The 14,884-nt window shown below is 41.9% G+C and overlaps 1 protein-coding gene across 3 annotated transcripts in view; it reads right to left on the bottom strand.

Annotated features, from left to right (window-relative positions):
* The window catches only part of SLC25A14 (solute carrier family 25 member 14), a 33,836-nt gene extending 20,702 nt beyond the window's left edge, over nt 1-13,134 (bottom strand). The window contains exons 1-3 of one of the 3 annotated variants that reach the window (XM_040999809.1): nt 12,982-13,134; nt 6,679-6,772; nt 5,489-5,636 (exon numbers count right to left, since the gene is read on the bottom strand). In XM_040999809.1, coding sequence (XP_040855743.1) covers nt 5,489-5,636; nt 6,679-6,772; nt 12,982-13,113 — 374 coding nt within the window. In that variant the 5' untranslated portion in view covers nt 13,114-13,134. Of the gene's footprint in view, nt 1-5,488; nt 5,637-6,678; nt 6,773-12,615; nt 12,897-12,981 lie in introns of those variants that run through there. The other 2 variants (XM_040999810.1, XM_040999811.1) reach the window with 2 other exon arrangements.
* Nucleotides 13,135-14,884: the final 1,750 nt, after the last annotated feature.

Here is a 14,884-nt window from a genome sequence, read left to right on the forward strand (position 1 = left end):
CCTATTGCTCTGCCTCTCAAGCAAATAAATACATAAATCTTTTAAAAATTAAAGCCCTTCAGGGCCCGCTGTGATCCTCGCCTTGCACACGCCACGATCCCATTTGTATGCCTGGTTATGTCTCAGTGACCCCACTTCCCATCCAGCTTACTGCTTGTAGCCTAGGAAGGCAGTGGAGGACTGGGACCCTACAACCATGTGGAAGACCCGGAGGAAGCTCCAGGCTCCTGGATTTGAATCACCTCAGCTATGGCTGTTGTGGCCACTTGGAGAGTGAATCAGCAGATGGAAGACCTTCCTCTCTGTCTCTCCTCCTCTCTGTATATCTGACTTTCCAGTAAAAATAAATAAACCTTTTTTTAAAAAAAAAAATTAAAGTCCTGCAATGATTTGAAATTAAATAATATCTTTTTTCTTTGAAGAGTTATTTTTTTCTAATTTTTATATGAAAGGCATCATTACAGAGATGAGAGACAGCAAGCTCTTCCATTCACTGATTCACTCCCCAAATGACCATAACAGTCAGAGCTGAGCTGATCGAAAGCCTGGAGCTAGAAGCCTCCAATGCATCTCTCACACAGGTGCAGGGGCCCAAGGACTTGAGCCATCCTCTGCTGCTTTCCCAGGCCACAAGCAGGGAGCTAGATCAGAAGTGGAAAAGCTAGGACATGCACCTGCAGTCATATGGGATGATAGTGCTGCAGGCAGAGGCTCAACCTACTATGCTATAGGGCCAACCCCTATACAACACATTTTAAAATAATCCCATTGGTCAGAGAAGTCTCAGAGGAATTATTTTCAATATATGGAACTGAATGAAAGTATAAATCCAACTTACTAATTTATATTGGATAGAATCAAAACATTTCTGAAGGAAATTTACAACCCAAAATTAGCATTACCATTAGAAAAAAGTCAGGAGCCCAGCACAGAAGCCTAGTGGCTAAAGTCCATGTCTTGCATGCCCAGGATCCCAAATGGGTGCCAGTTCTAAGCCCGGCAGCCCCGCTTCCCATCCAGCTCTCTGCTTGTGGCCTGGGAAAGCAGTCAAGGACGGCCCAAAGCCTTGGGATCCTGTACCCGCGTGGGAGACCTGGAGGAAGTTCCTGGCTCCTGGCTTCTGATCAGCTCAGCTCTGGCCGTTGTGGCCATTTGAGAAGTTAATCAATGGACAGAAATCTTCCTGTTTGTCTTTCCCCCTCTCTGTATATCTCACTTAGTAATAAAAGTAAAATAAATCTTTTTAAAAGAGAGAGGAAAAAGAAAAGAATGGGGATATGTCTTCTGCATGATGATCAGAATACTGTGTAGTATGCTTGCAATCTACCTCAGAATACCTGGCTTTGAGTCCCAGCTTCATTCCCAAGCTCAACTCCCTTCTAAGGTGCCTATGGGATGTAGAACGTGATAGCAAAAGTATTTGGGTGTCTGTTACCCATATAGAGATCTAGTCTCAGTGCTTCCCTCCCAGTTTCAGTCTGCCCCACTCCTAGCTATTGTAAGCATTTGGGGAATGAACCGGCAGATGAGAGATTCCTCACTCTTTCTCTCAAATAAACAAGATAAATTAAAAAAAAAAACGGGGGGGGAAAGTCTCAAATCAATGATCTAAATGCCTGCTTCAAGGTACTAAAGAAGAACAAAATAAATCCAAAGAAAACAGGGGGGAGACAAAAATAAAGATCATAAAACAAAGAAATTGAAAACAGGAAAGTAAAGAAAAATCAATGAAACATAAAGTATGCTCTTAAAGAAATCAGTAAGTTTGATAGATCCCTGAAACACATAAAAAGATGTAAACCATCAACATCAGGATAGTGCCAGGAAATAGCACTACAAATCCTATAGCCACTAAAAGGATAATAAAGGGAATACAAAAAGGACTAATCCCTTGAAAACCACAAAGTTACCAAAACCCAACCAAGGTAAAACAGACAGTGTAAGTTGCATAATCACTGCAATAGACTATTGTATCCTCCCACAAAATCATACACTGAAATCCTAACCTCCAACGTGATGTTATCAGGAGGCCAGGCCTTGGAAGGTAATCAGGTCACAACAGTGAAGCACTGCAATTAGTGCCCTGGACAGTGGATCCCAGAGAGCGCTCTCATTCGTTCTGCCTATGAGAATACAATGAGTGGGCATTCTGCAACCCAGCAGAGGGCCCTCGTCAGACCTCAGCCTTCAGAACTGAGGCGGGAAAAAGCCTTCTGCTATTTATAAGCTATCTAGCCCATGGAACTTTGTTATTGAAGCCGAAACTAGACCACCATTAAAGAATTTGGATCAATAATTTGAAACTTCCCAAATAAGGGGATGGGTATGCAGTACAGCGTGTTAAGTCACTACTTGCCATACCCACATCCCACATCACCATGCCAGTTCGAGTCCTAGTTCCTATGTTCCTGATTCAGCTTCCTGCTAATGTGCCTGGGAAGGCAGCTGATGACAACTCAAATATTTGAGTCCCTGCCCCCCAATGTGGGAGACCCAAATGGAGTTCCAGGCTCCTGGCTTCAGTCTGGCCCAGCAATGCCTATTGAAGGCATTGGGATAGTAAATCTACATATGAAAGACATCTCTCTCTCTCTCTCTCTCTCTCTAAGAATTCTTGGGGACTAGCATAATAGTACAGCAGGAAAAGCCACCACCTAAAATGCCAATACCCCATATGGGCAATGGTTTATGTCCCGGCTTATGTCCCAGCTACCCTACTTCCAATCCAGCTCCCTGTTAACATGCCCGGTGAAGCAGCAGAAAATGGAACAAGTTATTGGGCTCTTAACACCTACATGTGAGACCCAGAAGCAGCTCCTGCTCCTGCTTTCAGCCTGGCTCAGTCCTCAGCCATTGTGGTCATTTGGGGAGTAAAGCAGTATATGCAAGATCCTTTCTGTGTGTGTGTGCACTGCACGTATGTGTGTGTCTCCCTCTACCTCTGCAACTGATTTTCAAATAAATATTGCCCAATGCAATAGCTCAGTGGATAAACAAATCCTATCCTTGCACCGACCAAGATCCCATATAGGCAGCAGTTCATGTCCCAGCTGCTCCAGCTCCCTACTTGTGGTGGAAAGGCAGTAAAGGACGGCCCAAAGCCTAGGGACCCTGCACCCATGTGAGAGACCCAGAAGAAGCTCCTGGCTTCGAATCAACTCTGCTCTGGCCATTGTGGAGTGAATCAGTGAATGAAAGATTTTCCTCTCTGTCTCTTCTTCTCTCTGTAGATCTGCCTTTCCGATAAAAATAAAGAAATGTTTTAAGAAAACAATAAATAACTAAATCTCCAAATTTGCAAAACTTCGTTTAGAAATTCAGCCTAATACTTAAAGAATTAACACCAATTTTGCACAGCTCTTCCACAAAACAGAAGAGAGAATGTATTCCTATTCATTTTAGCTAGTATTACCCTGATACCAAAGCCAGAAATACAACACAAAAAAGGAAATCTAAAGACCAGTATCTCTTTTGAATACTTACACAAAAATCCTTAGGGGAATATTAACAACTTGAATTCTATCATGCATAAAAGAACTATTCACTATTATAAATTGCAGAGATTTTATAAAACATCCACCTCTACTTCCAAACAGCTGCAGATACATCTTGAATCCTCTCAACAAGGAGGTACCAGAGCCAAGACTTTGCCCTATTTAATTTCTGCTTATAAACAGGGGATACTCTCACTCAATCCTCCTTTGAGATTCTTCCAAATTGCAGAACTATATTCTGGGAGGTATAAATAGAAAGACTGGAGCAGCTCAAATGGTTAGGGTTGAAAATGAAGACTAAATATATGTATTTCTGCCTTTATTGCTTGCTATCAGAAAAACAGTATCTTGTGATTATCCACAATGATTAATGAACAGGGTGGAAGAGGTGATCCACAAATTATTTGCTTCAACATATACTATTTGATTTCTTCCCAAAAAAATTCTCCAGGAAATTAAGCCTAATATAAGTTGGTGTTAACATTGATGTCCATATTCTGTGCAATCAACTGGTAACCTAGACACAGAGGTGACCATGAAATTGACTGCAGATAAATTATAAATTGGGGAATAAATCAGGAAACAAAAGGTTAGTCAAAAGTTGATACTTCACCCTCGCAATGGGTCTCTCTCTCATTCTATATTTCTGTTTAAGCTTGCAGAATAATATTTATCTAAAGAAGAAATATTTAAAATAAGCCAATATTTGCCAATTCAGGAAGAATTTTACAAAAATAGTTAATTGGGGCCCGGCGCGGTGGCGCAAGTGGTTAAGGTCCTCGCCTAGCACGCCCGGGATCCCATATGGGCGCCGGTTCTAATCCCGGCAGCCCCGCTTCCCTTCCAGCTCCCTGCCTGTGGCCTGGGAAAGCAGTCGAGGACGGCCCAAAGCTTTGGGAACCTGCACCCGTGTGGGAGACCCAGAAGAGGCTCCTGGCTTCGGATCGGCAAAGTATCGGCCCGTTGCGCTCACTTGGGGAGTGAATCATCGGACGGAAGATCTTCCTCTCTGTCTCTCCTCTCTGTATATCCGCCTTTCCAATCAAAAAATAATAAAAATAAATCTTTAAAAAAAAAAAAAAAAAAATAGTTAATTGATGCTGCTATTAACGACGGCTACCAATAAACTGAGGACCAGGAGAGAGCTTAGGTCACACTGATAAATCCATTGTAATATGCATCATTTCTAGCCAGATGAACACAAAAGCAAAATCTCAGCATTTGTTAAGTAGATGAAAAATCAACTGGTACATCAATGTAGAATTTGATGTTAAAACCATGAGTATGAAAGTACAAACTATCAGGTGAACTGTGCAGCTTTTTTTAAGTGTTTCTTTTTTCATCTACTTGAAAGGTGGAGCACAGAAAAAGACACAGAGAGCAAGAGAGAGAGATCTTCCATCTGCTGTTTCACCTCCAAAATGCCTGCAACAGTAAGGACTGGGCCAAAACCAAACTCCATCAAAGTCTCCTACGTGAGTGTCTAGGGCCCAAGCACTTAAGCCATCATCTGATTCCTTCTGGGATGCATTGGAAGGAAACTGGAATGGAAGATGAGAAGTCAGGAGTTCATCTGACACTCTCATATGTGATGTAGTTGTCCCAAGCAGCAGCTCAACCCACTGCACCACTATTCCCACCCATATATGACCCCTGTTCAGGGGTCAGTATTGCAGCACAGCATGTTAAGCTGCCACTTTCAACACTCACATCCTCTAGCAGAGTGCTGGTTGATTTCCAGCTATTTCATTTTTGATATGGCTCAAGTACTTGCGTCCCTGCTACCCATGTGGGAGACCCAAATGCGTCCATGGCTTCAGTCTAACCCAGTTCCCATTGTTGCAGGCACTCAGAGAGTGAACCAGTGAAAGGATGAGTTTGATTTTCTGTCTCTCTCCACATCTCTCTCTATAACTCTTTCAAATAAGTAAATAAGTAAGTCTCTTTTAAAAAGGTATTTCTGTTCACAATGTAAGGAAAGAATTCAGTCTTACCCTGAATACAAAGCCAATATACCTTCTTCTTTATAGATTCTAAACAAGGCATGAAACATCCCTCTATACTTTATCTCTTTGAAGCGGACATCAATGCTTTGGCCTTGGACTTGAAGTCGCGTTTTGGTAAGGTCCACAGGGAAAGTCCCTACAAAGGAACACACTCATTTATAAGTATTTCCAAAGAATTACAGCTAGATTTTACTTAACTCAAAACCAATGACAATATTTGAAACATAAGACAAAGACCTTTTTATAACACACAGACTCCTCTACTAGAATATCTCTTGTAGAAGAAAGAGTTACATGTGTTAAACTGCTAACGTTCCATACTGTATTTGGTCATCATTATTCCATCCATAACATACTTAAAACAACGGTGGAATAAAGTGATTTTAGATGGTCCCAATTTGTGTGTACTATACTTGCAATACTGTGCAACTGTAACATAAAATCTGCCTTTTATCAGTGTTTTCTTCCTGCTGCTCCCTCCCACTTCATGTATTTTGCTTATGTCAGCTTAAAGCAGTTGCCTTCATTTTAACAAAACATATTTCAAGAAACAGTACAAGGTCTCAAACTACCAAGGTGGCTACATAGTTCTAGCCACTGATGATCTGGCTATCACATCACCACAGCATATTACAAGAAAGTCAACAAAGACCAGTGGACTGCAATCACTTGCACGTAGTTCAGGAAAGAGAAAATCTAGAAGATGAAAAGTTACAATCTAAAAATATTACAAGAGTTATATCAAGGATTTTGTTTGATGTTGGTTGTCAGCTTTCTCCTGAAATAGGACAGAGTCTTGAAAACAGAAAGTTGGGATATTTACTAAGAAGTCACAAACAGGTTATCGTTAAAAGAAAGATCATTAGTACAGAAATATGGCAGAAACCTGTAGCATATCCAACTCCTTCTATATTCTCATGTATACTAAGCCTGAAAACTTAACAATCATTCAACTATCTTAAAAGTTCCCTAAGTTTGATTTCCCTAACTTCATCAGTCCCACCACTAATAAGACTATCCCAGAAATATTCCTTGATGACTCCAAGACAAGCATTTTTGAAACAAATAACGTGAGCTCCATTTTGTTTTTCTCTCTAGTTTTCACCGCAGATTCCAGTCACCACACATTATTATCTATATCATAAAATAAAGACTTGTTATTTTTTTCACATTCTTACCAAACTCGGCAACAATAGAGGCAAGGCCGCCATATACAAAGGGTTTCCAATTCAGACCAGACATCTCATGGCTTACAGTGGCACTTTTCTGGTGCTAAAAAACAAACACAAATCAGAACAAGGTACAAGAAGTGGGAAGATTTGTTAGCATCTGGTCACATAACTTAATAAACAAAACTGGCAAGTAAAACAGATTTGTAAAGGAAAAAAAAAAACCCACAAAGTGCAATGACACAAAATAGGGGCTCTTGTCCTATGTGCTGGAGATCATAGCTGTCCTCTGTCCTGCCACTCTATGAGGGTAGGCATGCTGCTCACTCAATGACCAATCAGTGCCCTTCATTCTCTGGTTTAATACGCTATTCATCCCCACCCAAAGGGGCTTTAGTCTATCCAGTACACCCAACTTAGACGTTAAACTATATGAACAAGTAAAGAAACCTGGAATTCCAACTATACAGGCTGAGGCATCTCATAAAAGCAGTTCATAGGATTCAGTTAGCTTGATTCAAGTGAAAAGCACAGGTCCATACCACCATCTTAGCTCAAATTCTTTGCCTTTTCATTTTTCCATGGTTTTAATTTCTTTAGCTACTTTGATCTATACAGAGTCCCTCCCATTTACTAGACCCAGGCTGAGTTAAGTATCTCTTCACTTCCCTTTTGGCCTCCACAGAAAATGACAGTGATTTGAATGATGCTTTTCCTTTCTCTAACATTGGACATTGATCCACCCAGTGGATCTCCTTTTCCTCCACACCTCCAGACTTTTAAAATACATATATATATAAAATTTTATTCAATGTCTGGTCCTTTAACAATGTACTTCTCCCATTATTACCTACCACATCTCCCATGCCACCTTCGCTAGACCTGTCACCAGAAGAAAGTAAACATTTTTTACTCAGCATGAACTCTCAGATTTCCCATAAACAGAGCTTCAGGGTATGCATACGTCTAAGTTGCAAAAGCACCCTGAAGTAGTTTTTGGTCAAGAATGAAGACTCTGAAGTCAGCCTGCCTAAATTCAAATCCTGATTCCAATACTGACTAGTTTTACAACCTAAGGCAAGTTATTTAACCTCTCTTTGCCTGTTTTCTGAACTGTAAAATGGGAACAATAAAAACTGTATTATGTGTTGCTGTGAAAATTAAACAATAGGTGCAAAATACCTAGAAAAGTGCCTGGCATCTAGCTCAGCAACAGTTAATGATCTTTATAACCTTTGTGAAAACTCAAGTATCCAAGCTTGCACTTTAGCAGATATTACTTGCTTTCCATCCACCCACCACTACCTGGAGTGAGTGCTTTTGAGTCACTGTCTATCTTTAGAGGAGACAAGGATTTGCTTTGTTTCCACATAAGGAATTCCCAGTAACTAGGCAAAGAACAATCTTCTACAAAAGATGGCAAACATGCAAAATGAATGCTTTCATTACAGGCCACAAAAATAATTATAGCCTAGTAGCACAAAATGTGGAACAGACAGCCTATTTGGTAGAAAGTTACTGAAAGGAACCGTAACAAGCAAAGGCACGAGCACTTGAAATATCAGTTGCAGCTTGAACTATGGATCCTAAGTACTAAGTACTTGTTAACATTTTTAGTAAAGCCTACACTTTACAATTAGGGCTAATGGTAAAATATGACTCCCATGGTAAGAGAAAAGGGCTGAAAAAGCAGGACCAAGGGCATGTTTTGTAAGTTTGTGGAAACACCACTTTCTAATCACAAACGTAAAGATTATGCGAAACAGTGAAATGATCATTTTTCTACTCAATTATTGTATCTAGCAGTTGTCTGAATTCCCACTAAATTAAGGGCTTTTTGCTTCTTACTGGTTAAACTTTTTTGGTGAAATATTTAGCCTTTCAATTCACTGTAAATCTAAAAGATGTTATCGCAAAAGGTAAAGACAAAGGGAGGATGGGAATGCCACTATGTTCTTAGAATTGCACCTGCAAATCACACTAAATCTGTTTAGTTCTAATTAAAAAGCAAAATGAAAGAAAATGCAAACACAAATAAAAATTACCCAAAATAGTCTTAAACGTTTCAGACACTCCTGTGCCTCTTTTTCTTTACAACTTCTTTCAATTCTTCTCCTAGAGAAAGCCTCTTTCAGAACTGACCTGCTGCCCAGCCTTCTAACAAGGAAAATGCATGCAGGATTCAGGGGACAATAATAATCAGTGAAGGCAGGGGGCACAGTCATAACAGAGGGCAGAGTTGTCACAGTTGGCACAGTGGTCCCACAATAAAAGTTCCCCAATTCCAAGGTGAAGTGAAAAATAAGAGCACCTAGCATCTTTCCTTAGGTAAATATATTTACCTCAAAGCACTGTTACCTAGGAAGACTTTAAAAATCACATTTCTGGTATGAAATGATGATAATAATTGGTAGTTGGCTTTATTTAGTTTCTTTTTTTGGCAAAGTGACACTGACTACTCAATGCTTGGTTTCCTCCCCACAGTTTCATCTAAATTTTAGTGATCCTTAAAATGCAAGACTGGGGAGTGCTGAGCAAATCCAATACTGCTACTATAACCACTCCCTCACCTCCAACTGCCAAGTAACATCTTGTACTCTAACATTTACAGAGAATCCTATGAAGAAATCCTGCATTGTCTTGGATTAGCTCTAATGTCAGACAGTCCTCCCTCACATAAAGCCGAAAGTGAGTTCTCTCATTTTTTACCCAAGCTTCACAGGCAATGTTTAATAAATTCACAGCTTTCATGCTCTCCTAATTCTCATTTTCTAATTAAATGCCCATGACCATTTCTTAATACTATATAATGCATTTCAATTACCACAGTTAATGAAATATACTACTCTCAGCTAAAACCTGAGTGTTGTTAGAGCCATGCATATCATGTTGCATTTATTGAAAAGTTGTGCGATACTATTGGAATCATTTATCCCTTCTATATCTTTTCCTAAAGATTTATTTTTATTTGTTTGAAAGACAGACTGGAGGCCAATGCTATGGGGTAGTAGGCTAAGCCTCCACCTGCAGCACTGGCATCCCATATGGGTGTCCAGTTCATAGCCCCACTGCTTCACTTCTGATTTATTTCCCTGCTTATGGCCTGGAAAAGCAGCAGAGGATGGCTCAAGTCCTTGGGCTCTTAACCCACTTGGGAGGCCAAAAGAAGCTCCTGGCTCCAGGCTTCAGATTTGCTCAGCTCCAGCTATTTAGGTCATTTGGTGCGTAAAGCAGTGGATGAAAGACCTCTGTCTGTAAGTCTGCATTTCAAATAAAAATTTAAAGATAAATCTTGAAAAGAGCAGGAGGGAGAGAGAAGGGAGGATTGGAGGAAGAGAAAGAGAAACAAAGAGAAAGAAAGAGAGAGTAAGAGAGAGAGAGAGAGAGAGAGAGAGAGAGAAAGAAAGAAAGAAAGAAAGAAAGAAAGAAAGAAAGAAAGAAAGAAAGAAAGAAAGAAAGAAAATGGGGTTGAAGCCAATCCAGCTTCCTGTTTAATGGCCTCAGAAAGCAGGGAGGTTAGCTCAAGTCCCTGAATCCCTGTACCAACTTAGGAGACCTGGAAGTAACTCCTGGTGCCTGGCTTCAGATTGGCTCAGCTCCAGTTAGTCATTGTGGCTATCTGGGCAGTGAATCAGTGAATGTAAGATCTGTCTGTCTGTCTGTCTGTCTGTCTCTCTCCCTCCCCTCTCCCAACCCAACTCATTTCTCCTCTTTCAAATAAATTTTTTTAATTAACCACAGTTGATTTAGAAAGAAAGAAAATAAAGGATACACGGGGGGGAGGAGAGAGAGAGAAGGAAAGAAAGAAAGAAAGAGAAAATTGACAGCAAGGCAATACAGTGACAGAGAGAGAAGAAACAGAGATCTCTCATCTACTGGTTCACCCCTCCAAACGGTTGTAACAGCTGAGGCTGGGAGAGGCCAAACCCAAGAGTATGGGATTTCATGCATGTCTCCTAATTGGTAACAGAGTCCTCGGCATTTGGGCCATCATCTGCTGTTTTCCTAGGTACATTAGCAGCAAACTAAACAGATGCAGAGCAGCCAGGTCTCAAACCAGTGCTGCAATATGAGATGCTGGCATTGTATGTTATGGCTTAAACCTCCTGCACCACAATGGCAGCCCCCTCCTTTTTGTATCTTAATATTAAGTATAGAATTAATGATTAAGATGAAGTGACCTTCTCATTGTCCCATGTTATTTCTTCTTAACGACATAAAATCCCTACATAATCCTTTGAATAACTTGCACAGAATTATGTACACAGGCATTAAACACTTGGTTTTCCAGTGTGATGTCTTTGATATACATAGCCTGTATGGAAAAGATTACAGGGAAATCAAAATTGTAACTTGCTGGACCTAGCCAATGCTACAACCCTTCTTTATAACACTGTGCTGATCCCCAGAAGTCTTCTGCCTACAGGTCATATTCTGCAGAAAATCAGTTGTGCAACACCCCCACTCACCCTGTAAAAACTATTTTGACTTGTGGGGGCTTACCCCAGCTATGGGTAAAAGCAGATAAGTCCTAAATTAAAACAAAAATGCAACCTCCTAAATAGTCTTACTGTACAACAAAGCCAATGGAAAATATCTTCAAAATGCGGACTGCATTCTGAAGATCTAAGGACAATTTCACAACCTAACAGATGGCAAGAATGTCACAGAATATTAAGATACATCAGAAAGTTCATGAAGATCACATGCTATGGGAAAAAAAAAAAAACTCCTCATGGATTTCAAAAGCTTTTGTGCCAAAATAAACTTATATCTTGTGAATTCCATCTTTTCCATGAACTTTTTAGAGTACCTGCTTACAAGTTACATAGCCATACACTATTCCAAAGATCTGGTCAGGAAACTTGGGTGCCTTTCTTACTTTCTCTTTTAAGAAAGATTAGCAACTCTCAGATTCAGAAGGTGGAAAATAGGACAAATACTTATCAAAGGGATACAAATTGCCCAAATCTGCAATGTGAGATGGGTATACTTTTCATGTTAACAAAAATAACCACAGAAATATGTTCTAACACCAAGACAACATTCACCACTCAACCTTTCTTTCCTGCAAAATCCAGGAGATGGGGCAGGGATCAAAACTGTACGCAATCTAGCACTTGCTTCTTAAAAGCTTAGAATCTGGTAGAAGACATCAGTCACTCACTTGCGGTACAAACCATTAAAAGCTAAGAAGCATTGAAAAGAAAATTAATCAGCATGAGATTAAAAAAAAAAACCTGGAAAGGCTTGTGGAGGTGAGAGTGGGGAGGCGGGTAAGGGATGGGGGTGCAGGATGAACACAGACAGCAATGTAGGAACAAGCCTAGCATGAGGAGGCAGGCAGCAGTACCATCTGTGCTGAGAAGGAAGACCAGGACCTAACTGGAACAGAGAATTCCCTTGTTGACTGAAATAACATCAGATGAGACGTATGATAAGGAGCAAGCTACCCTGAAATGCCGGGAGGGTAGAGGAGGAGAGCTGAATCTATTTTTAACAGGGAAGTGACTTGAAGAAAGCCATGTGATTTTAGTTAGCCTACTAGGGCCCCAACAAGCACAGACGATTATACACAGGAGATGCAGAGAGTAGCTCAGCATGGTGTGGAGTAAGCAGACAAGGACGCTTGCTAGTGGTGAGGTTAGAGCTAAACTTCTGAGATGGAGACACAAAGGTTCCAAGGATGGAGGGGATGAAGACAGCGGAGAGTTCGTGCGGACTCCACACATCTCTAATCCGGAGAACAAAATGGGATCCACTGGCAGTAAGCTATCAACATCCCTTGTTTGCGAAAGGAATGCATGTTGACAATAGTTGTCATCCCAATCAAGTAACTGGACTGCATTTTACTAGATGCCTCCAACGCCTCAGGGGGTGGAAATTGAAGGGGAGTATCTTTCAAACAGCATCCCTCACACTAGTATAATGGAGGTGTTTGCTTACTCCGCTTACAATCACAGCCGCCGTTGCAAACTTCACCCTTAGAAAAATTAGGATTATTCCAGGAAAGATACCCATTCACCCTCTGGGTAGCAGGATCTTGCCAGTTCCTCAGCTGTCAGAGCGAGTTCGCGGAGAGAAGGGAGGCGCCTGAAGGAGGCAGCCTCCCAGGGGGGTCGAGGAAGCAGGGCTCAATCGAAGAAGTAAAACCACCGATGCCAGAAGAGTGAAAGACAGGGAAGGGACTCAGCTGAGGGGAGAGAGAGACCAAAGCACCGTTAAGCCCCTCCCAGGCCAGCCTGGCCCCGCGCGGCCTGGCGCGGCCCAGCCCCGCTCCCCCTGCCTGGAAGTCCAGGATTCCCCCCTCACCTGCTCGGGCTCGTCGGACGACTGGGAAGCCGAGGCTCCCACAGTCGGAAACGCCACCGCAAAGCCAACCCGGAAGCATTGAAACCAACGGAAGTAACACAGGCGTCGTCTGGGCAACGGTGGCGCAGTCATTGTAGCTCCACCCCCTGCAAGGCTAGGAAAAAAAAAAAACGCGCGAAATGAGATGTAGAAAGGGCAAGGGTCTAACCGCCAGTCAAGACCAGGCTTCGGACGCCAAGGCCTGAAGGGCACAATCTGAATTTCAGGAACTGTAAGTGGGAAAAGCCTCACGTAGTTAACGTGCTCGACATGAGGGACCAAGCTCTCCTCTTGACTGGCACTTATAAGGACTAGGAAAGGTGGGACGGAGGAAGTAGAGCAAGGCACAAAGGATGTGAAGGGCGGAGCGAGTGGAAAGAGGGACAGAGCGACAGGGCCTTAAAGGCGGAGCTAGTAGCGAAGTGCCAGGGGAGGGGCTCCAGGGGCTGGAAGAGTGCGGTTAAAAAAAGAAAAACCGTGGGAAAATGAAATGGGGGAACAAAAGGCTTGAAACAAAAAATGGAAAATGAAGGATGGGGATACTGGAATTTGGTAAAAAGGTCTGAGCTCGGAAAGGCAATAAGGATAAAAAAAAAAAAAAGCGCGAAGCCCCAGTGCCTATTGAAAGTCAGACTTTCATAACTGAAAAATTACAGGCTCTGTACTCAGAGTTCACGGTTTGGTCAGCAACTGTTTTTGAAAAAGAGCTAGGTGGAAACTGAAAAGAATCATTAAAAAATTAGAAATAGAAATACAAAGAACAGAAATATTAACAAGGGAGTCCCCATTAGTCAACATCTTACAACAAGCCAGCAAATGAATAAAATCTGGGGCCGGTGCGATGGCTCAATCAGAAAATCCTCCACCTCTAAGTGCTAGCATCCCATATGGGTGCCAGCTCCTGTGCCCACTGCTCCACCTCCCAACCAGCTCCCTTGCTTATGGCCTGGGAAAGCAGTAGAGGACAGTCCAATATATATATGAGATGATTAATAGTAGGATGGACCTTTCTTAGTAAGGGAAGTCTGTTCATGCAAATCAACTTGGTGGTGATTCCCCATCTTCAAGCATAAGACTCAATCTTTTCTCCCTCACCTTCCTCAAGTAATTTTTATGCACTTATTTGAGAGCCAGTACCCACCTGATGCTTCACTCCCTAAATACCCTCAATGGCCAGGAGCAGGAGAAGAAGGCCAAATCCAGGTCTCCTCTCCTCTCTGGGTGGCTGGAGCACAGTCACTTGAGCCATTACTGCTGCTTCCCACGGTCTGCATTATCAGGATGCTGGAAGCAGGAGCCAGAGCTGGGACTAAAACCCAGGTATTCCCATGTGAAATGTGGACATCCTATGGGGTGTCTTAACTGCTGCCTTCTGCTTTTATTTTCATTTGTATTTTTGAAAATATTTATTTTTATTGGAAAGGCAGAATTTACAGAAAGAAGGAAAGACAGAGAGACAGATCTTCCATCCACTGGTTCACTCCCCAAATCACCTCACCAGTCAAGCTGGGCCAATCCAAAGGCAGGAATTTCTTCCAGGTCTCCCACGTGGATGCAGGGGCCTAGAGAGTTGGGCTACCCTGTACTGCTTTCCCAGGCCGCCAGCATGGAGCTGGATGGAATGTGGAGCAGCCAGGACATGAATGGTCACCCATATGGGATCCCGGTGCTGCAGACAAAGAATCAGCTTCTCTTTCTGCTTTTAACAGATAAGGGGAGAAGAGAGAACTGTTCCTGAATCTGTTCATTCTAAATGGCATTCAGCAATAAATAACTCTTATGCTGAAGTGAAATATTTCAAGGTGGCATCTTCTGCATTTGCAAATAGCATAACACTGGTTATTTGCAGTGAGGAGGGCTCTGT

This window comes from Ochotona curzoniae, unplaced genomic scaffold (genome assembly GCF_017591425.1).
Source record: "Ochotona curzoniae isolate NIBS_2020 unplaced genomic scaffold, NIBS_Ocur_1.0 scaffold_1852, whole genome shotgun sequence".
Lineage (NCBI taxonomy): Eukaryota > Metazoa > Chordata > Mammalia > Lagomorpha > Ochotonidae > Ochotona > Ochotona curzoniae.